The following is a 23026-nucleotide window of genomic DNA, read 5'->3' as shown; positions in this document are numbered from 1 at the left end:
AATTCCTAATTTATCCCAACTTCAAAAAGTACAACTGTTTATAACTACCATAGCTTTAGCACAATAATGACAATCTTCTTCTTCTTCTTATTATTTGGCGCTGTAACCGCCTAAGCGATTTTGGCCGAGTTCAATAAAGCACGCCAGTCCACCTGGTCTTTCCTTTCCTTTCCTTCCTGTTCCTCTGCTACCACCAGCGGGTTCCGAGTTGAATACTTTCAGAGCTGGAGCGTCGTTGTTTATTCGAACGACATGACCAAGCCAGCGGAGCCGCTGTATTTTAATTCGCTGCACTATGTCCATGTCGTTGTAAAGCTCATACAGCTCTTCGTTCCATCGTATGCGGTACTCGCCGTCGCCAACGCGTAAACGCCCGTAGATCTTCCGCAAAATCTTTCTCTCGAATACTCCAAGAGCCGCCTCATCGGATGTTGTCATTGTCCATGCTTCTGCACCATATACCAGCACCGGCATGATGAGTGACTTATAGAGTATGGTTTTCGAACGTAGAGAGAGGACTTTACTCCTGAATTGCCTACTCAGTCCAAAGTAGCACTTATTGGCAAGAGTGATTCTGCTTCCATGCTGGCATTATTATCGTTGTTAATGCTGGTTCCCAAGTACTTTCTCGAAATTATAACTGTCAACAGTGACGTGGTTACCAAGGCGCGAATGTGCTGACTGTTTGTTTGTTGACAGCAGATACTTCGTCTTGTCCTCGTTTATCACCGGACCCATTCGCTTTGCTTCCTTATCCAACTTGAAAAAGGCAGGACAGACTTCGCAGACCGATGATATCGATGTCATTGGCATAAGCCAGCAATTGTACGCTCTTGTAGTAAATTGTTCCTGAGCGGTTCAGTTCTGCAGCTCTTATTATCTTCTCCAACATCAGATTAAAGAAGTCACATGAAAGAGAGTCGCCCTGTCTGAAGCCCCGTTTGGTGGCGAATGGCTCGGAGAGGTCTTTCCCAATTCTGACGGAGCTGGTGGTATTGCTCAACGTCATTTTACACAGCCGTATCAGTTTTGCGGCGATGCCAAATTCAGACATAGCGGCGTATAGGCAACTCCTTTTAGAAAGCGGCTTTAAAGTCTACAAATAGGTGGTGAGTGTCGATTCTTTTCTCGCGGGTGTTTTCCAAGATTTGGGGTATTGTGAATACCTGGTCTATGGTGGATTTTCCATTCTTAAAGCCTCACTGATAAGGCCCAATCAGTTCATTGACGGTGGGCTTCAGTCTTTCACACAATACGCTCGATAAGATCTTGTAACCTATGCTTAGAAGGCTGATCCCGCGGTAGTTGGCGCGAATGGCGGGGTCGCCTTTCTTGTGGATTGGGCAAAGCATACTTAAATTCCAGTCTTCGGGCATTCGTTCATCTGACCATATTCTGCAGAAGAGTTGATGCATGCACCTTATCAACTCCTCGCCACCGTACTTGAATAGCTCAGATGACAGGCTATCAGCTCCAGCCGCTTTGTTGTTTTTCAGCCGCGTTATTGCTATTCGTACCTCGTCATGGTCAGGCGGACGAACATCGACTCCGTCATCATCAACTGGGAGCTCGGGTTCTTCTTCTCCACAACTTTCGGTGCTGCTACACTTCAGTATAGTGGAAAAGTGTACCCTCCATAATTTAAGTACGTTCTGAACATCGGTTACAAGGTCGCCATTGTTGTTCTTACAGAAGTACGCCCTGGTCTTGAAACCTTCCGTAAGTCGCCTAACTCTTTGGTAAAATTTTCGGGCATTCTTCCAGTCGGCCAGCATTTCAAGCTCTTCGCACTCACGTATTTCGGCCTCTCTCTTCTTATTGCGGCAAATACGTCTAGCTTCCCTCTTCAGATCCCTATAGCGGTCCCACATAGCGCGCGTTGCGCCCGATCGCAGCGTGGCCCTGTAGATGGCATCTTTTTCTCTGCAGCTTCCTGACACTCCTCATCGTACCAGTGGTTCTTTCGGGCTCGCTGAAATCCGACTACTTCTTCGACGGCGGTACTTAATGAGCGGGAAATGTGATTCCACTGCTCGCATATGTCATAATGAGAATCTTATATATAGAAATATTAAGGCCGTTTCTGTAGCTTTAAAATCACGTAAAGTGAAGTCTCTACGATGAGCAGAACCGGAAATATAGCGATTTGAAGAAGTACATGTCGGAAACAACAACCAAAAAGAGAGTACGAAAAATTCAAAATTTGGAGATCATATCTCAGAAGAAAAAAATAAAAAAATCCTCGAATACGTGTTAGCTTATTTCACAAAATTTTAACCCAATCGAGGGTGTGACACCAAATTTGATGTCCGATATGAAAAAGAATGTCTCACATACATATGTACACACATATTTCATTGACAAATTTTAAGCAATTTTTTTTTATTTTATTGCATCTTGTCATTTTTTTACTACAAAAATGTAGAACTTAAAAAATTAGAATGCAGAATTGCTTAATAATAATAATAGATTGGCGCTTACACATATGTTAGTGTTTGGCCGAGCTTCTCCTCCGATTTGTGGCGTGCGCCTTGATGTTGTCACACAAAGCGGAGGGACCTACAGTTTTACGCCGACTCCGAACGGCGATTGTATTTTTATGAGAAGCTGTTTTTCATGGCAGAAATACACTCGGGGGTTTGCCATTGCCTGCCGAGGGACGACTGCTGTTAAGAAAAAACTTTTTTTCTATATTTTTGCGATGTTGCTTTGACCAGGGTTTGAACCCAGGCATTGTGGAGTGGAAGCGCGCACTGCTTACCACTACACCACCGCGGCCGAATTGCTTGCATTCTTTAAATATCAAGGTAAAATTTCACTGATATTTGTAAACAGAAAATAAATTATAATTTTAAATTTAGGCCTTCAAATTCTCGAAAATTCCCACATTAGCTTAAGCTATGGTTTCCTAAGAAAGCGGTGGGACAATATAACGGCAGTAACATGTCGCTAGCACTTGGCGCTTACGATCGACGCTCTCTGGGGAACTAAGACAATGTTTCAGTGTCGAGAGTCATATTGCCGCACTATTTTCTTAGGAAACTCTGGAATATGGTTTTTGGTTATCGCTCGGAGCAGGAACAGGACCTTGTACATAACTGTAACCATCCGACTACGAAAGCCTCGTATGGTCATGGTGGCGAAAAATCTTAAATTTTTAATTTATAATGACAACCTGTAACAGCTTAACAATAGAAAATTTTTCGCTAATAAAATGCCGATTTTGCTGAGATCGCCGAACTTTTCCAATTAACAACTGAAAAAATTAAACCGACTTCAATCCGTTAATGTGGCCAAAAATGAAGCGCTCTATTGCTTATATGGTCATAATTGAAATCAAAGTGTTTCGTTATTTTGTCAATGATGCAATCATCAGAACTGGACCAAGTTCATTACGGATCAACTTCGAGACTACACATTTCCAATAAAAAAGGAATAATTTAAATCGGTCTACAAAGTCAAAAGTTATCAGTTAAAACACATATATATATACAGTGGCATTCAAAAATTGATGAATGGGGTTTCGCTTTTAATATTTACAATGTTTTTCAAGTTGAAATTTTTTTGATATTTTTTCATAAAAATATAGTTCATGCATTAACAAAAACTATATAAAAAATACTTTCAAACTTAATACAGAATTTAAAAAAATTCAACAATATCTAAATTTCCAGCTTTTTAACCAGAGTTTCTAGAAATCTTTTAGGTATGCAGTTAATAGGCTTATGAAATTTTGGTAAAGCAAGTGCAAGAGCGGCTAAAAAATTGCAATGATTTTTAATAATTTTTTTTTTACTGACGGCCTTTACGGGTTTTTTCATATTGTTTAGGCGCGACTGCTAACACCAGGCGCTAAATGCATTCTATGTACTGCTGCATGTGCAAACATTTCCTTCATTAAATTAATGAAATTTTTGCACATGCACTTCTCAACTGCCATGTAATAAAACTTTCTTAAGTTATAATTTGATGGTAGTTCAAAGTATGCTCGGCCTAGTCTAATGCATCTTCCGGACACTGTTCCGGAGTTTTTTGCGGACTCTGCTTGACTTACAATCATGCAAAGGTGGTACTCACCTATAGTTACCACTGGCCACAGTGCCCACCCACCAATAAATATTTTTTTTATATAAATACATACATGCAAACATACTGGTCTCCCCTCTCACTGAGCTATTCACATATAAATTTCGAAATTTAGGAAACCTGGTGTTGACTTTTTATTTTTTTCGCAAACGGTCTTGCGCATATACTTCCACAAGAAATTCATGTTTATATGGAAAAAGTGCAAAACGCCGTCAACAAAAACAAATTATTAAAATCAATGCGATTTTTTAGCTGCTCAAAACTTGCACTTGTATTACTAGAACTTTATAAGCCTGTTAACTGCATACCCAAAAAATTTCTAATAATTCTGGTTAAAAAGCTCGAAATTTAAATACAAATTTGTGGAATTTTTCTAAGTTCTGCATAGAGTTTCAAAGTGTGTTTTATATAGTTTCTGCTAAAGCATGAACCATATTAGCTTGAAAAATATTATAAATATTAAAAACGAAACACCATTCATCCATTTTTGACCGCCACTGTATATACACTGGCAATCAAAAGTGAGTGCATGCTGTTTTTGTTTAATATTTGCAATGTTTTTAGGTAACAATTTTTTTGTAGTTTTTTATAAAAATATGGTTCATGCTTTAATTAAAACCACATAAGTCAATCTTTATACAGAACTCACAAAAATTCAACGAATTTTCGTCTACATTTTTAATTCTAGTGAAACAACATCAAGTTTTAAGCGGCTAAAAAATCGAGTTGATTTTTAGTGAATTTTTTTTTCGACGGGTTTTGCGGTTTTATACATATATAAGTGCAATTTGTAAAATATAGCGTTAATTTTTTTTTTTAATTTGTTTGCAAACGGTCATACGCATTTTATTCTACAAGAAATTCCCTTTTTATATGGTAAAAAGTGCAAAAAGCCGTCAGCAATAAAAAATCATTAAAACTCAACCCGATTTTTTAGCCGCTTAAAACTTGATGTTGTTCCATTAGAATTAAAAAACCGATCTATCTGCGTATTCAACATTTTTCTAAAAATTCAGATTAAACAGGTTAAAGTTTAGACGAAAATTCGTTAATTTTTCTATGTTCTGTATAAAGTTTGAAAGTTTGACTTATGTGGTTTTAATTAAAGCATGAACCATATTTTTATAAAAAAATAACAAAAATATTTTAACTTGAAAAACATTGCAAATATTAAACAAAAAACACCATGCACTCACTTTTGATTGCCAGTGTATATACATATATAAGAAAGCATTTAGTAGATTTAATAATTTACTTACAAAGTTTTTATATAGTAGTTGTTGTCGCTGATTATATATGCATTGTTGAGTATTAAATACTTGCACTTTACGTTTTTTCTTTTTTGCTTTTGAAAAATACATTTTTGGTTGCACCGACACACACAACCATTTTTTAAAATTTCCTTGTTCAACTGGTACAGATTAATGTATGCAGATATTAGGTCAATATTGATTTAACAACTATAATAATCAGTGTTTGTGATGAAAATCGCTGGACCGAGAAAAAAGTTTACACACAAAATTTAGGTTTAGAAACAATTCTTGTAAGTAGTAGTTTAGGCTGATGCATGGGTAATGGATGACCGAATGCAATGCTGCAAAGCTAATGGAGTAGCCTAAGATGAATTTTTTAGTACCCAAGAATTGAGATAGAGTTTAGTTTCGAGCCAAGCTTGATTAATGTAACAAATTAAGCAAACAAAATACTTTTTTCCCGGAGCTAGCTATTGACTATGTCGTTTTTAAATTCTGTATACACTGCTAATCACTGAAAGAAATGCTGGTTATTTATTTGTTGCTTGTTGATTGAAGGTACTTCCATTGATTATTGCTGTTATTGATTGTAGTTGATTACGGTACGGCGGATATATGTTATTACGAGGGATGTTGCGAATGCGGTCGAGTCTTTTTAAGAAACAATTTAGATAGCTGAAAAAATGGAAAAGTTAGTAATTTTTAATAATGTTTAATTTATTTAAAGAATTCAAAAATTGGGGTATTATATTTCATTTAAAAAACGTTGCTGCCTGCAAAGTTTGCGTGCAAAACTTGGTAATATTATAAATTCGATCCGATTGAGGCTGCATCAGTTGAGAGGACTATCAGTTATATTTATTCTTTTTTATTGCGGTATAAGAATAATTCTTATTTTAGAATAGGATCGGGGTCGCTAATGTCGAGTGTATCATCCTGACTTTCATCTTTTCTTGAAGAACCTAGCATCATGACAAGATCGTTCTTTAAACACCGCTTACTATTTGAACCAAACATTTAATTTCATATTGGCCAACCTGTAATGTCACCAGTAGTTTTTGATATTAGTCTTTGTAATTTTGTCAATTATCATATTATCCAGCTATAGATAGCGCTCGGGTAACCGTTGAAACTCAATACCGGCGAACGGCGACCGACGAATTTTTGGCTGCGAATATTCGCTGTAAAAATTAAAACAAACTTATATATATATGAGAACGCGCACAACAAAGCAAACGACGAAGTTCGTTCGACGGCTGTTCGCGACGATATACTTATTTCTATCGCCGCGGTCAGCAGCAACGGCAATAAAAGACCATGGTGACCATACTTTAAAACTTATCGTAATTTTTGTTAAAAAGTACAATAAAATACCTTATATATTTCTTCCAGAGACTAATTTCGTTAAAAGTAAGTTTAATAGTAAACGTAAGTTTAATAGGAAACACATTTAAAGACTATTTACATATATATTTTGAATTTATTCTTGCTGGTATTTCCCTATTCCTTACTTCTTGAAATATGGTCACCTTATCAGTTGACAGCCTTCTGAATTAAATAACGCTCTATATGTACGGTGACCATAAATATGGATTCAAAATGAAGGACAATTTTTAAAAAATATGCCTACATATATTTACGTAGTATAAAAATATCAAGAGTATTTATGATTCTAAATTCTTAATAAATTTTAAACTTTAAAAACGAATCACGTTTTCTTCATCGATATTAATCTTTTTTTACATGAATATTTATAAAAGTATAGTAAACATATTATAATTACAATAGCTTACACTAAAAGTGAAAATCTTTAAAAGATTATTGTATAGGCAAATTTTGAGTCGTTAAAAACGAAAACAATACCCTTTTTTGTTTTTTGTGCTTTTCGCAGTTATTTGTCAAAAATCGACGTCATGAATCGACGTAAACGACGAGTTACAAAGGTATTTATGTGCCCTTTACAAAGGTTATAATGTGTGCAGATTGCACTTCGTTGCATTTACATTTCTAATCCGATATTCATTATCTTAGGCTCAAAATTTACTGTAATGATATATCTTTTTTATCGAATTTTTAAACTAATGAAAAAAATAATCAAATAAAACTGCGTATTTGATTGAAAATCTCACTTTTTTCGAGTTTGACGACAAAATGCAAATGGTCGCCTGTAGCACTAATAATTTTCTTTGAAGTCGCCACAAGTTATATATTTTGGTAAGAGGCACATCAATACCCGTCGAGATGTAAGTCGCTTACGTTGATTGGGAGATTTTTTCATGAGATATTGAAGAAAAGCTACGAAAAGTACCAAGAAACACTTTTTTTGAAAAACTCCATCCATTGTCCGATAATTTTAAAATAACGGATAAAATGCGGGACAAATGCAGGACACTTGTAAAAAAGCAGTACATTTTGAGGTTTTTCAGGTTTGGAAAACTACGCAGGACCTACCTTTGAAAAACAGTACGGTCCTGCAAAAAACAGAACGGATGGTCACCGTATCTATATGTCTTTCAGTAAGCGAATTAGCTGGGCTCGCCGTTCGCCGGTATTGTGTTTCAACGGTAACACGACCTGACATGTAATGATCTGGTAGCTGCCGCACTCGTATGTTGATTGTAGATAAATTGTTCATTGCTGGTTGTTGATTCTTGTCACCCGTTACTGTTGCATCTTGGTCGCGTGGCATGTGCTAAGTGTTGCATGCTATTATTTTTTTTGTTTTTATTCATTAGGGCGGCCGGTGTGGTGTAGTGTTTAGCAACACGCGCTACCATTCCGCAGGACCTCGGGTCAAGCCCAGTCTCCGAGCAATATCAAAAAATAAAATTTAAAACACGTAAGAAAATCTAAGTTCGGGCGGAGCCGAACACTAAATACCCGACGCAAGTATTAAATATGTGATTTTCACCTCTCCGAAAGCTACCGCAACATGGTAAGCCGGGGTGGATCAATTTTGAGTAATTTAGCGTCCTTAAATTTCGAAATATTGAAGTTTAAAGCATTTCTGAAATTTACCGTTATATAAGAAGCGGCCTCAATTTTTAATTTCAATAACTTCTCAATAACTTTTAACGATTTACTCTTATTTGGCAAGCACAATAACCATACCGAGTTTGGTACAAATTGGTGGAACGGTTACCGAGATCTATATATGTGATCATAAGTGAGCGGTGCCACGCCCATTTTCCAAAATTTTATCATAAACGTATTTTTTGGTAAAGAATTGTTGCAAACATCAATTTTGAATAAATTAGCTTTAATATTTACTGATTTATCGAAGATTTCGTATTTCCCTAAATTACCGTTATATGGCATGTGGGCGTGGTTATTGCCCGCTTTTAAAAAGTTTCGGCCATTTGGTATGCTGTACCAAGGCTAACAACTGTGCCAAGTTTGGAAGAAATTGGTGCAGCGGTTACCGAGATATACACATGCAACTATAAGTAGGCGTGGCTACGCCTATTTTCCAAAACTTTATAATATTCTTACTTTTCGTCTAAAAATTATTGTAAATACCCATTTTGAGTAAATAATCTTCAGTAGTTACTAAAATATCGCAGTTTTCGTATTTCTGAAAATTACCGTTATATGGGAGGAAGGCGTGGTTATTGTCCGATTTAGCCCATTTTCAATGCCATCCGTCCTACGCCCGAAAGAAGTACACGTACCAAATTTCGTTGATTTTTACTCGAGTTATCGGACGGACGGACAGACAGTCACCGCTTAATCGATTTCTCTTTTCATTCTGATCATTTATGTATGCATTTGTCTATATCTATCTCAATTCGTTTTGACTGTTACAAACAACCGTTATGTGAACAAAGTTATAATATCCTTGTGCAGAAGTGCGCTCGGGTATAAAAAGTGTATTCTAATAGCGGTCGCCCTCGGGAGGCAAAGGCAAACCTCCGAGTGTATTCTGCCACGAAGAAAAGCTTCCCATAAAAATGCAATCGCCGCTCGGAGTCCGCGTAAAACTGTAGGTCCCTCTACTGTGAGTGACAACACCAAGGCGGACGCTACAAATCGGCGGAGAAGCTCGGCCAAACGCTAACATATTGTGTAAACACCAATCTTTTATTATTATTATTTTGTTAGATAAATTTAATACAACGAATTACGAACACTCTGGACTCTCGTAACGCTAAATGAATACCAAAATGTCATGGGGATTCAGTAACTTTTTCTATTGCAAAAAGTGTGCTATTAGATATGTGTATGTGTCGTATACCTAATATTTTTGAAAGCAAAAAAATCAAGATGCAAAAACTTAACATTGTTTTGTTGTTGTTTTATTTGTGCGAAAAATAAGACACACAAATTTTAAGTCGCGGGTAGGGACACGATATCGAACAGAAAGTATCGATATGGTACTCATTTAAAGTATCGCTTTAAAAATATCGGGTACCCATTAATATCGGAATGAAAATACTCGATATTCCAAATATCGATACCAAAATCCAAAAAATTTATATGAATATAGGTCTTGTATATAGGCCGCTGTGGTGTAATGATTAGAAGTGCTCAAAACTTGAAAATAAAAAACAACTCCCCATTAAAACAAAATCGCCGTTCAAAGTCGACATAAAACTGTAGGGACCCCTTTTGTGCCACAACATTAATAGCCCGAACACAATGAAAACGACGAGCTATGGACCATAGTTGTCAAATTATTTTAACACGTACTCTTATGTAGATAATTATTTTGGCGACGACCGGGCTACGCGACGACTGTGGTTGTGGCCAGATTAGATCTATTTCTATCTTTCCAGCGACAGATAAGGTTCTTCCTCTTCTTTTATGTCAAACTCGTACAAATTCATGATGTCGCCGACGCATTCAAAAAAATCATGTCGCCTTCGACAAAACGTTTAGACAATAAAGATAACAAATTGGAAGCTCGTCGTTTTTAATGTGTTCAGAACTTAAGGCGCACTTGACAAATCGGAGGAAAATCTCGGTCTAACACTAACATATTGTGTAACAACACGTAGAGATTGAGGTGTTGGCTTAAAACACCGAGTTCGCGGGTTCAAATTCCACCACATGAAATCCTAACCAGGGACGTGAACCGGTTTTGAACCGAACCGGTTTTGAACCGGAAAACCGCTATTTTCTATTAATTAACTGAACCATTAACCGAACCGAAATTTTCCACAAATGTTTGATCCGAACCGAAAACCGAACCACTTTCTATAAAGATTGAAAGGTTCGTTTCAACCAATTTTCAATAGATAAATGTACCCACTTTTTTTCTTTTTGGTAAACATGGTAATACCCATCATGTTTGTTTACCATGTGACAATATCAAATGTAAAGGCAACCCATCTCATTTGACAGACACTTGACTCTTAACCGTGCGCGTTGTTGCACTTGACACTTGACACTTAAACTTGTTTTGTTTTTCGAACCGTTGAACCGAACCGAAACTCCGGTTCAAAGACCAAAAAAACCGCTTTGACAAACCAATCCAAAAGTGCAAAAACGGTTCGAACCGCTGAACCGAACCAAACAAATTTTTCATCCGGTTCACGTCCCTGATCCTAACTATATTACACATTTCTGCTCTTAAAAGTCCAATTTATATCGGGAAGAATTGTTAATAACATTAGCCTTGTAATGTGAGTTTATGACATTCGATACGATACTAGGGTTCTGGTACTCGATTCCAAAAAATATCGTTTTAAAACTATCGAGTAGAAAATATCGGTATCGAATGCCAAAAGTATCGATATGGTATCGTATTGTATCGAAATTCGTGTCCCTAGTCGCGGGAAATCAGTAAACTTGTTTATCAACTGAAACATATGCGTTATTTCCAAACTCGCTAGCTGTTTATTTAGTTAGGGCTGTTTTTCAGTGCACGGTTAAATCTGTCCGTAGTTTAAACTTAGTTTAAACGCGGGAGCTAGCTGTTGTAAGCCAAGTTTAGCCAATCAAATGTTAGCCAGCTAAAATATGCTCGCAGTTTTCATGATCTCAGTTTAAACAGGCACTGAAAAATTTGCCCTATGTGGCATAAAAGAGATTGACATTGCTTCTAATTAAAAAAAATGCAATTTTCAATTTTTGAGTTCATAAGAAATTTACACTCACGAGATAAAGTGATAACAAACTTAAATTTATGTTTCGCCAAGTAAGCCATACACTTCGTTCTATTTTACGATTCGCATTAAATATACTGGATCCCAAATTTTAGTTTTGTTTTTGGTCTCCAAGCTCTGGAAAAAAATCGCCAAAAATCGCCAATTATTTTTATTTTTTAAAAATGCATGAAATCGATTAACAAATCTTTTATTTTAAAAATGAGATCTTGTTATAATATAGGTTTTAAAACCAAAAACGAATATAATACCTTCAGAGGGTAATAATAAACCTCTCTGAAGTTGGCAGGACAACTTTTTCTCAAAGCAAGAATTCCTATCGGATAATTTGCCGTTAATTATCCGTAAATTATCCGTGAAAAGAATAATTTTTCCGCGGACATATTTTAAAAAATACGCGTGCCCTGCTAACTTCCGTGGAAGTTAGCAGGGCACCTTCTGAAAACCAATTAAGGAAACCAGCTAAACCCAAACTAACTATCTGATAATTTGCCGTAATTTATCCGTTGTTTATCCGTGAAAAGAATTATCTTGCCGCGGACACATTTTAAAAAATATCACGTGCCCTGCTAACTTCAGTGGAACCAACATTTACACGAACATGAAAATATTGTCGGTTAACCGTCAAAGCGAAACCGAAATCGAACATTCGGTCGAACACAACAATGGCACGCTTTCATCCGAATTGGCAGTCCTGATCAGCGACGCAAAAACTATCTCTCTCGCGCATGGCGTCATATGAGGAAGAATTAAACGCTGTCTCTTCTCCAAGCGCATATGTATGTACATATATTTGTAAACGTACCGTCATGTCGTCAACTCCGACAGCTAATGTTTGCGCTCTTTAAGCACTTGCTAACTCCCTCCTACTCAGGCTTGTCTATGAGAGACGCAAACATTTCCTCTCTCTCTCGCGCATGGCGTCACATGGCGTAAAAATAAACGCAGTCTCTTCTCCAAGGAACCGTTATGTCGCCGCTTAGGCCACCTGCCTACTCTCTGCTCAAGCTTGTTTGACATCAACAGGGCCGCCAATAATGCTAGACTAAGGAGCTAAAAACAAAACTAAATAAAAGACTTGAGATTTTCATGGAAGTCGATGTACGTTTTATATTGAACAAGTTGGAAACTTTTATCCATACAGGTTTAAAAAAATTACTATTCAATTCAGTTAAAAAAAATATATATTCAACTCATGCGCGTTTTGAACAATTTAAATTATAATACTTAGCTTAGGTTTAGCTGGTTTCCTTAATTGGTTTTGAGATATTTTTTAAAATATGTCCCTGGAAAAATTATTCTTTTCACGGATAAACAACGGATAATTTACGGAAAATTATCAGATAGTTAGGTTGCTTTGAGAAAAAGTTGTCCTGCCAACTTCAGAGAAGTAATAATAAATAACACAAGTGACTTATATAATAGTGGTGTACAAACAATTTTCTTTAAAAATACACATAGGGCTTCGCAACTATTAAATTTATTATAACTCATGTTAATTGATTAATCGCACAGTCCGCTTTTAAGAGCTCGGCGCTAAAAACTAAATAAAAACCTATAATAAGGCGAGATCAGCTATTTCCACAATCTGAATGATTTACATTTCTATTCATTTTCTATTCAACCTCGATAACATACTTACTGTTTGATATTGGAAACGTTTTGCAGCAGAAATTATTAGCCTACATATAACACTTTATTCGAACTATTGAAATAAGGCTTTCCAATCTCATCCTATTTCGAATCTTAATTTTTATTGAATTCATTACGGAAAAAACGCGCTCAACAAAGTATTTAAGTGCGGCAAGGATAATAATATGAATTTACTTATATTTCCAAACATTTTATTGCCTGTTGCCGTTTTCACTCCGTAAGGAATTATCCAAAATTCTTCAGAGTCGGATGGAATGGTTCTGAGAAAAGTTATTCCATGGGAAAGTTAAAAGATTTAAATATTCAGTTTCCGCTTCTTTTCGTTCCTTGAAAGTCAAATAATGAATTGGTAGGTCTCTGAAACTCGCGCTTTTGTGATTCACACACCTTTCTGGTGACAAAATCAAAGCTTTTTGCTGCTACCAAGGATTGGGAACTATTACCATGGGTTGGTATTTATAACTAAATATATTAAAGCTTCTAATATTCATCTAGGTTGTACCAAACCGTTAATTTAGTTGACTACTAATAAATATTTGTTTGAAGCATATTTCTACAAATTTCATTCAACTTAACGTATGGTTCATAAAAGGATGTTATTAAGCTCTGCTAATGCAGGTCAGCTTTCTTTCAACAAATGGTTTAGTCATAGTTACCAAATCTTAGTTGAGGCAGTTTGAGAGCAGAACATATTCATGCTAGTGAGCCACCCTTTAAGAATTCTGAGCGCTCTCTGAGCACATGTGTGTTTCACATACGAAGAGCGCCAACTGAACAATGCACACAGTCCCACTTATTGAATCGTTTGAATGGGCTAGTATGCCGACCATTATGTTGATCACTTCGCTAGGTAGAGAAAGAAAAGTGTGCCCTATGACATGCCCAGACTTGTTTGTCTCAGTTTCTGTTTTGCTGTCGCCGCGAAAATATATAGTTTGATGCCAACCGGGGTTTCTCAGTAGATACATATATGTTTCATGTGAATTATAATTTGAAAGTGTCTATGTAGCCAAGGAAAAAGCAAAGCAGTATACTGAAACCAGCACTTCCAGCACATATTGACCTGGGTTTTCGCATGACTGTTCCTGTTTCATCTTTCCTTTTTAGGAAATACTTACCACCATATACATATGTATTATTTACACTATTTATGTAAATATGTGTGCATTTTTTATGCTTAATCTATGCAAATGAAGCAAGAAAGTAATCACAACAACCATCGGGTAAATTTTTATTTGTGTGAAACTGAAACTTTTTTCCAATAATAAACGATTGGCTGATTCACGTCTACAGCAAGTTCACAAAATTGATTTGGAAAAATGAATCTTTTTCAGCGCGACAACGCAAAATTTAATATAGCGGTCATGTACATGACGAACGCCTCCATGAGCAGGCATTGGCGTTGTCAGAAATCCTCCGACGAAAGATAAGTACGAGACTTTACGCACAACGGTGCTAAGCAAATTTTCAATGTCACCCATTGCTCGCCTAGAGCAGCTAACATTTGGCATACAACTCGGTGACAATAAACCCAGCCACATGCTGACTCAGCTTCAACGAACTGGTGTTACAACAGACAAACGGCTTATCAAGGATTTCTGGCTTCAAAAGCTACCAGTTTCAGCACGCGCAGTTATCGCTGGCGTCGACAAGTGTAACCCTAATATGTCATTAGAGCAACAAGCATCCATCGCTGATGAAATAATTGACGTTGTACGAGTTAGCTCAGTAGATGTTGTCAGCGCTCGTGATCCAAACAAGCATTCCCAGCAAAACGTCAATAATAATCCTATCGATCAAAAATCTTCCATTGAAGAAAGAATTAAACGCATCGAGCACACTCTTTCCCGTATCGAGCTTAAAGCTAATCAGGATAGTAATCGTAGATCTCGATCTCGCCGTAGAAACAACAGTACTCCGCGCAGGTCATCCAGCTCCTACCACGGCGATTGCTGGTACCACAAAAGGTTTGGCGACAAAGCTCAAAAGTGCGATCCACCTTGCAATTTTAGCGCAGAAAAAAACTAATAACATCGCCGTCATCAGCAGCTACTGCCGTCGAGCGTAACAGCAAACCAAGCTGCGTACATCACGGTGCTTCAAAAGTTCCAAGAAACATTTCTAACATGAGTAGAAGATTTTTCGTACTCAACTGCCGTACTAATCGACAGTTTTTAATAGACACGGGCGCTGACATTTCGATTATTAGTGTATCAGGCATTAATCGTGAAGCCCTAACAACATCAACACCGCAACTGTTCGCTGCAAATAACACTAAAATAACAACCTTTGGGTTCGTTCGTCTAAACTTAGACCTCGGACTTCGTAGAGGCTTCGAATGCACATTTATTGCAGCTGCCACCAAGCAAAATATAATTGGAGCTGATTTCCTCACCAACTTCAACATTCTGATAGACATGCGCAATGCTACTATCATCGACGGACTTACGAAAGTAAAAACAAAGCTGCGCACGCAAATGGCGTACAACAATATTCCATAACAACATATGACATCAATTGTAACTACGCAGAATTACTACGGGAGTTTAAGGTAATTACGCAAATCAATAAACCTTTTGATACAGTCCCTGCTACCAAGACCGTCAAACACATCATCGAAACAGAAGGCCAACCTGTCTTTGGAAAACCCCAGAATACTAACGCCAGACAAGTACCAGTCAGTTAAGGAAGAATTTCAACACCTCATGAGAATCGGCGTTTGCAGACCATCTAAGAGCCCCTACGCCTCGCCATTACATGTAGTCCGCAAAGCCGATAACACATGGCGACCCTGTGGCTATTACAGGGCACTCAACGCACAAACTCTTCCTGACCAGTACCATCTGCCTCATATCCAGGACTTTACTTATTACTTACGCGGTAAAAATGTTTTTTCTAAAATTGGTTTGTTTCGGGGCTACTACCAAATTCCAGTCGCCGCCGAAGATATACCGAAGACAGCAGTCAATACACCTTTCGGACTTTTTGAGTTCATGCGTATGCCATTTGGGTTACGAAACGCCGCACGGGCGTTTCAAAGGTATATGCATGAAGCACTTCGAGGCCTCGACTTTGCTTTTTGTTACGTTGACGACATTTGCGTAGCATCTACAACCGAAGCAGAACACACTGCGCACCTACGTTTGGTTTTCGAACGCTTACGGCAACACCGCTTAACAATAAATCCATCGAAATGCGTCTTCGGGGCCCCACAAATCGAATTTTTAGGGCATTTGATAACAGCGCAAGGCCCATTACCAGAAAAAATCAAGGCCATCCAAGAGTTCCCACTACCAAAATTCGAATTCGAGCTCAAACGTTTCTTAGTTATGATAAATTTTTACCGTCGGTTCATACCACACGCGATTCATCATCAGCAACATCTAAACTCACTTATTGTGGGCAACAAGAAAAAAGACAGAACAGCTCTTTTATGGGACAACAGGTGCACTTATTACTTTCAGAAGTGTAAAGACGATCATGCAAACGCCACGTTGTTTGTACATCCAGCTCCGTCAGCTAGCAATATGTTATGTACAGATGCAAACGGCAGCGCAATGGGCGGAGTAATACACCAAGTAGTTGAAGGTGAGCCACAACCGATCGCGTTTTTCTCGCGTTTTTCGCCAGCGCAATGCAAGTATAGCACCTATGATCGCGAGCTCCTTGCAATTTACACCACTATCAAATATTTTAGGCACTTGTTGGAAGGCAGGGAATTCACTTTTGCGACGGATCATAAGCCGCTCACGTTTGCATTTACCCAGAAGAGAGACAGATTCGTCACCTAGATTTTATAGGACAGTTTTCTACAAATATATATGTCTCGGGAGCAACTAATATCACCGCAGATACGCTCAACACCATCAACATCGCCACTGGTGACGCCATAGACTAAGACGAAATGGCCAAGCAACAGAAAACCTGTGACGAACTACGTGAGTTGCTAAATTCAAATAAAACGTCGCTTAAGCTGAAAAGGGTAACGTTGCCTTCGACAGACACCTCCATCATGTGCGATGTTTCCGGCGAGCAAGCACGACCATACGTACCACTGCACCAACGTCAATTAGTAATCGCGAAATTTCATAATACAGCACACCCCGGAAAAAAAGCAACAGCTCAACTAGTAAAACAGCACTTCGTTTGGGGAGGCATGGATGGAGATGTTGGTCAGAACACCTACTTCAATTTATTTAGATTTCGTAGAAAGATTTCAAGTAGCTTTCTAGCGCATTCAATTTTATTTCGTGCTGTGGTGCAGTGGTAAGAGGTTGGCGCTTCCACTCCGCAGGGCCTGAGTTCAAGCCCTGGTCAAAGCAACATCGCAAAAAATGTTGAAAAAAGGTTTTTTTGTTGACAGCGGTCGCCCCTCGGCAGGCAATGGCAAACCTCCGATTGTATTTCTGCCATGAAAAACAGCTTTTCATTAAAAAATCCAATCAGCGTTCGGAGTCGGCGTAAAACTTTGTGTTAATGTTTTAGAATTTTTTTTTTTGTGGAGGGTGTAACGCATTTTCTTCGATATAAAAATCCGTTTTGTTCATGGGTTATATGGAAGAAAATTCGAAACACCCTCCACAAAAAATTCTAAAAAATCAACGGTAATTTTTAGCTATATTTCTCTTACAGAGTTGCTTGCAATAATGCTTTCTAATGACCTACTCACAATAGCCGCGTTAAAACATGACCGTGTTGAGTAGAAGTTTATAGGTTGAAATAAATAATGAAATTTTCGAACATACGGGAAAAATCTTGTCCCGGCGGAACATTTCAAATTTAATGCAAAATACGGGACGTCCCGGCAAACACGGGACATTTGGCAACACTAGCCCTTAGTCGAACATAACTTATTACGACGTAAAACTGGGGAACAAAGATTAATTGATTCAGCTTTACTTAGCATTCACAGAGATTTAGAAGTTACGAACAAGGAAATATTGAATAAAATAAGCTATAAACACACATTTTACAACCCAGCCACTGATGAAAGAATTAAAAATGAATAACAAAAACTAAAATCGAAAAACCCTGAAGACTGCCTTAGCCTTTAAAGTGACCATAACAAATCGAAAACTGTATTCAAATGTATCCACCGAAAAGAGCGGACATTTTTACACAGTACATCTATGGAAGAGAAACTCGACCCCTTAACAAACTTATTAACATGAAGTCAGTATTTTCCCATCCTTAGACACTGATTTGGGAAACAAAGGCCCGTAGTTATAATCAAAATTAAGTGGACTCTAAAGTTAATTGCAGCTTTTTGACATAATTTTCAATGAATACCTGTCAAAAAAGCTGCAACTAACTTTAGTGTTGTCTTAGTTTTGACTATAACTACGGGCCTTTGTTTACCAGATCTGTTTCTAGGAATTTAAAAATGCTAACAACAACTACGGGCCAAAGTTTCCGCATATTCGATGTTTATTACTACGATAAGATTCCCACAAATAAGACATACAAAAAATGTTTCTTAGTCTATCAAAATAATACCGATTTAAACTAATTTTGACCTGTTTCATTTAGTTCAGTAAATTGTTATTTCCCGCTATTATGGTTACAATGTTTTTCACTCGAACTGCTGGATTGGGAGCTAGTATCTATGAAATTAAAACAATTCTCAAAAACTTGTATTTGCCTGTAAATTTCGCCTTCAAGAAACATTTCTATTTCCGGGTTGTTTGAATTCTCGCTTAACGACATATAACTGAAAATTTAGAAGTTAGAAGTTATTTTTAGTACAGTCAAGTTATTGTTGAAAATTTGTCATCGGAATGGTTGTCAATTTCCTTTGAATAATAAGAGAAGGGTTGCTCGGGATGTAAAAGTTGATTTTTTCGCATTACAGCTAAATATCACAGGTCGGAAAACTTTTTACAATTTGCAAACTACTTACTTGGTTTTATTAAATGCACGTTTATGTACATTGCTTGGAGGATGAGCAGCCAACTTTTAAAAATGTTGTAATACCTCGTACATAAATAAAAAATAAATTCCTTCAACTAATGAATACTTATTGGAAAAGGTATCCAAATTTGCACTGAGGAAAAAAATGAAGTATCTCTCAAACTTTAAGACGAAAATGTATCCAATTGAATACATATGTATCAAAACGGCAACACTGCTAGTAAGCGGTGTTTAAATAACAATCTTGCCATTAAGCCCTGTATGCAGCTCTCAAGAAATCGGTCAAGAAAAATTTGCCATTATTTCGTGTGTGTATCCAAGGAATTTTGACATTTTTGATACTCCACAGCCTGTTGCCTCACTCTTTCCTCAAGAAATAATGGAACGAGCATATATTTCTGTTGCAAACCTGGGTTGCCTTGTGCTCTTTTTTCACAAAAAACTTTAGAAAACCATAGTAAAAAGCGTAGCAAATTTCTTAAGAACTGCGTACTGTCTGAAGGAAATTTGACTCAAGAAAATTTCTTAGCCATTTCTTGTACGTCATTTTGTATGGAATTTTAGCATTTCTTGAAACTGCATACAGGCCTTTATGCTAGATTGTTTACGTGAAGATGAAAGTCAGGAGGATACATCCGACAGGAGCAGCCCCAATGCTATAATCAAAAAACTAATTATTCTTGTACCGCCATAAAAAAAGAATAAATAGTTATAACTGAAAGTTTCGCACGCAGATATTTGTCGCCTCCACTAGAAAGTGTTACGAGCGAGCAGATATTTAGTGGTGCAGGTTTGATTTACGATGCTTTAAGAAACAGGCTGGAATCTGAAAAAGCAGCAACTTTCCTTTTTAGTAAGTATAAAGCATTAATTGTTAGACTCAAGTACTAATTGAAATAAACACTATTCAATATTTCAACTTTCCATTTTTCATCTACCTAAATTACCTAATTTACTTACCTAAATTTTTTATAAATACTTGACATCATACATGTTTAGCTTTTAGACATCAGCATTCGCATCCTCGGGTGTCCACATTCGCAACTTCCATAATATGTATGTACTTTTTCTTTTTCCACTCTTATATATTGTAGTTATTTTTTAAATATTTGGATTTATGTTTTTATTTTGTTGTGCTAGCGTTGTTTGCTTCTTTTACAGTTTGCTGTTGTTTGTTACTTATGTATTGTATACATGTATGAATGTATGTACACATGTATATTAGACTGCATCACCAAAAAAAATTGCGGTTTTTCCGCTGGGACTAAAAAAAATGATTATATTTAAGACGTCCACCAAAATATTTCGGAAAAATATTAAGATTTACGTGAACTGGACCGATTTAACTTAATATTTTTCCGCAATATTTTGGTGGACGTCTTAAAATATAATAGATTTTATAATTCCAATGGAAACACAGTACCAATTTTTTGTTGGTTGGGGCGTGATGCAGTCTAATGAATGTATATATTCATGCATTTACACAAGGGTATGTGCGCGTATAAGTACATGCATGCATATGTATGCACATACATAGGTACATCTCAATGCAACCAGTGTCGCCTCTTTAGTGCAGTGGTGTTGCAGTCGTCACGATCGTAATCGCTGATGTGATCAGAGGAGACAGTGCACATTTCACTGGTTGCTCTAATGGCTTCGGTAGCCGCGTAATCAGTGATGCTCTGGGCTGGGATGTGATACACTTTTGTTAGTGGGCGTTGCTACCGGCAACCAACCGCCTTTACAGCGCACTTCGCCACCACCAACGCGCATAAATTGTTGTTTTTATTATTGTCGAATGCATGTTGTGTTATTTCTATTTATTTATTTATCATTTTCATATCATATAGCCGCATATACTTATTGCTATTGTTTGCAGGTTTGCTGCAACACCGTCGGCATTTGAATTTGCAACAAATGATTTATTTTTTGATTTGCATCACCTACATCTGGTAGCGCACTCTGCTGCTGAAAGCACGAACATAATATGTATGTATTTATGTATTTACGTAGCATTTGCACCGATCATTGGCAGCTAAAAATTATCAAACAATAAAACTCACACAAGCACACGTGTGCTGAGGCACAAAAAACACAAATTAATCGAAAGCACGCCAGCTAAACAAGCAAAAGTAAACCAATAAAGCATAGAAACAAGCCACTTATGTATGTATGTACGTAAAATACAGTGCAGAAATACCGTCGGTACTTTAAAAATAAACGACTGACTGTTTGCTCCACTGGTCACTACGATACGGCAAGCAAACCGCAGTTTAGGTCGCGAAATATTTTCCTACACGGACTCACGTTCGATCGGCGATCATCCAGACTATGGGTTGATTAGGTGATCACCACGCGTTAGTTAGTGGGTACCAACAAATAATTGGATATATACATATGTATAGCGTTCGAAACAATTGACAAACTGAAATCAGTACGTTGAAATAAAAATCTAGGCTGTTTACGCGAACAGCTTTTACTTTTTATCTTGTATTATTACATTTACTATTATTATTATTTGATTTGTTTTTTTTTAATATACGATTCAACTTTGTTGTGAATGTTGTAGCCCCGTCGATTGCGCGCACCGCACTAGTATGTTGCTTTGCAGCGCAAGTAGAGGGTGTATACTGTGTGTACAGCCAGCAGTCGCACACACTGACAGCGCGCCAGTATGCGACGAGCTGAGAACGCTGAAAAGAGGCAAAGTAAAGCAAAGCAGCTACAGAAGACGAAGCGATAGCGTTGATGACGGTAACTAGCAATGGCCACGGTATGACTTTGGCTACAAAGCACGCACACAAAGCAGTGTTGCCAGAAGTACAATTTATCTCCAAAATGAAGGCCTATTTTCAAAAAATATCGCCAAAATCTTAATGAATACCTTCAGTTCAAATGAAATGAATGAAAATTGCATACAAAAGGATCTTTACTATGAAGACTTGCAGAATTTCTATCTGGTTTCAACATCAAATGTGGAAAGGGTGTTCTCTCAGATTAATTCAAATAAAACAAAAATTGGTAACAAGCTGGAAACCACCACTTTAATCAGCATTTTTTATCACAAACGATTTTTTTTTAAATGACAAAATCAAAATTAATGTATGGGCAAATCCGAAAAATGGTCAACCAGGAACGGGTAAAATTCGTGTAATTCAAATCTTTTCATATTTGTATCAAGAATAGTATGATGCAATATATGTATGTACATATATTAATTCGATATTTCCTTTTGCTTTTATTTGAGAAATGAGTAGTCCACTTGCAAAGTGCGATATGTAAATTTTTTTCGATTTTTAATTTTTATCTGGTAAACGTACCAGTATTTAAAGGAATTTCATATCCACTAACAATACAGTGCAAAATCCTTATATATTCTGAAAAAATAGCATCAAATGATAGCTACTCTAGCAAAAGTTGCTATAATACTTACTGTATGTATATATACACTTTTAAAAGTCGCTATAATATTTATTGTACGTATTTATATAAGCTCAAAAGTCTCCATACTCTGATGAACTTAGAAAACTGCAAGAAAACGCGGTAGTTTCGGTGCCTAGTGGAAGACGTCCTAAAAAAGGAGCAGACCAACCTTCATGGAAGAGAGAACGCGAAAAGCTGGAAAAAGCTAGCTATATAAAAGTTACTGTTTCAGAACTCGCTATATTAAATTTTTAGATATAAAATTTACAAAAACTACCACACTGCGATTTTGTTTTTTAATGTTATTAGGCTCTTTATTATCACAATTTTCAGGTTATAAAAAGAATTATACAAGTTGGATCTTACTTGTTGTTGTAGACTTTTTTTTTAAATTTATGGCTTACTATTATAAAATCACATAACGCTGTTTGCAAGTGGACTTCTCAAATGTGATTTGCCCCTCTTACTTCCTAAAGAAAAGTTCTGAATAGGTTTAATTTTAAACACCATCTCTTTAAATAAAATGCCACAGCATCGCTTTAAAAATAATTTAGCAATTAAAAATTATAAACAACCTTTATTTTACTTTATTAA

The 23026-nt window shown here is 36.9% G+C and overlaps 2 protein-coding genes across 2 annotated transcripts in view; one reads left to right on the top strand and one right to left on the bottom strand.

The window, feature by feature from the left end:
• The window catches only part of LOC118745625 (protein pangolin, isoforms A/H/I/S-like), a gene marked incomplete at its 3' end in the record, with an annotated part of 680824 nt that extends 659125 nt beyond the window's left edge, over positions 1 to 21699 (bottom strand). The window contains 3 exon segments of the mRNA XM_036479157.1: positions 5346 to 6014; positions 19970 to 20174; positions 20543 to 21699.
• Positions 14570 to 15127, top strand: LOC118745440. Its single transcript, XM_036478892.1, has one exon. The coding sequence runs from the start codon at positions 14570 to 14572 to the stop codon at positions 15125 to 15127; it is 558 nt and encodes a 185-aa protein (XP_036334785.1).
• Positions 21700 to 23026: the final 1327 nt, after the last annotated feature.

The sequence above is a fragment of the Rhagoletis pomonella genome, unplaced genomic scaffold (genome assembly GCF_013731165.1).
Source record: "Rhagoletis pomonella isolate Grant_MI unplaced genomic scaffold, Rhpom_1.0 Rhpom_scaffold_00009, whole genome shotgun sequence".
Taxonomy (NCBI): Eukaryota; Metazoa; Arthropoda; class Insecta; order Diptera; family Tephritidae; genus Rhagoletis; species Rhagoletis pomonella.
The sequence above is the reverse complement of the archived record's forward strand: the minus strand, read 5'-3'. Positions and strand labels throughout refer to the sequence as shown.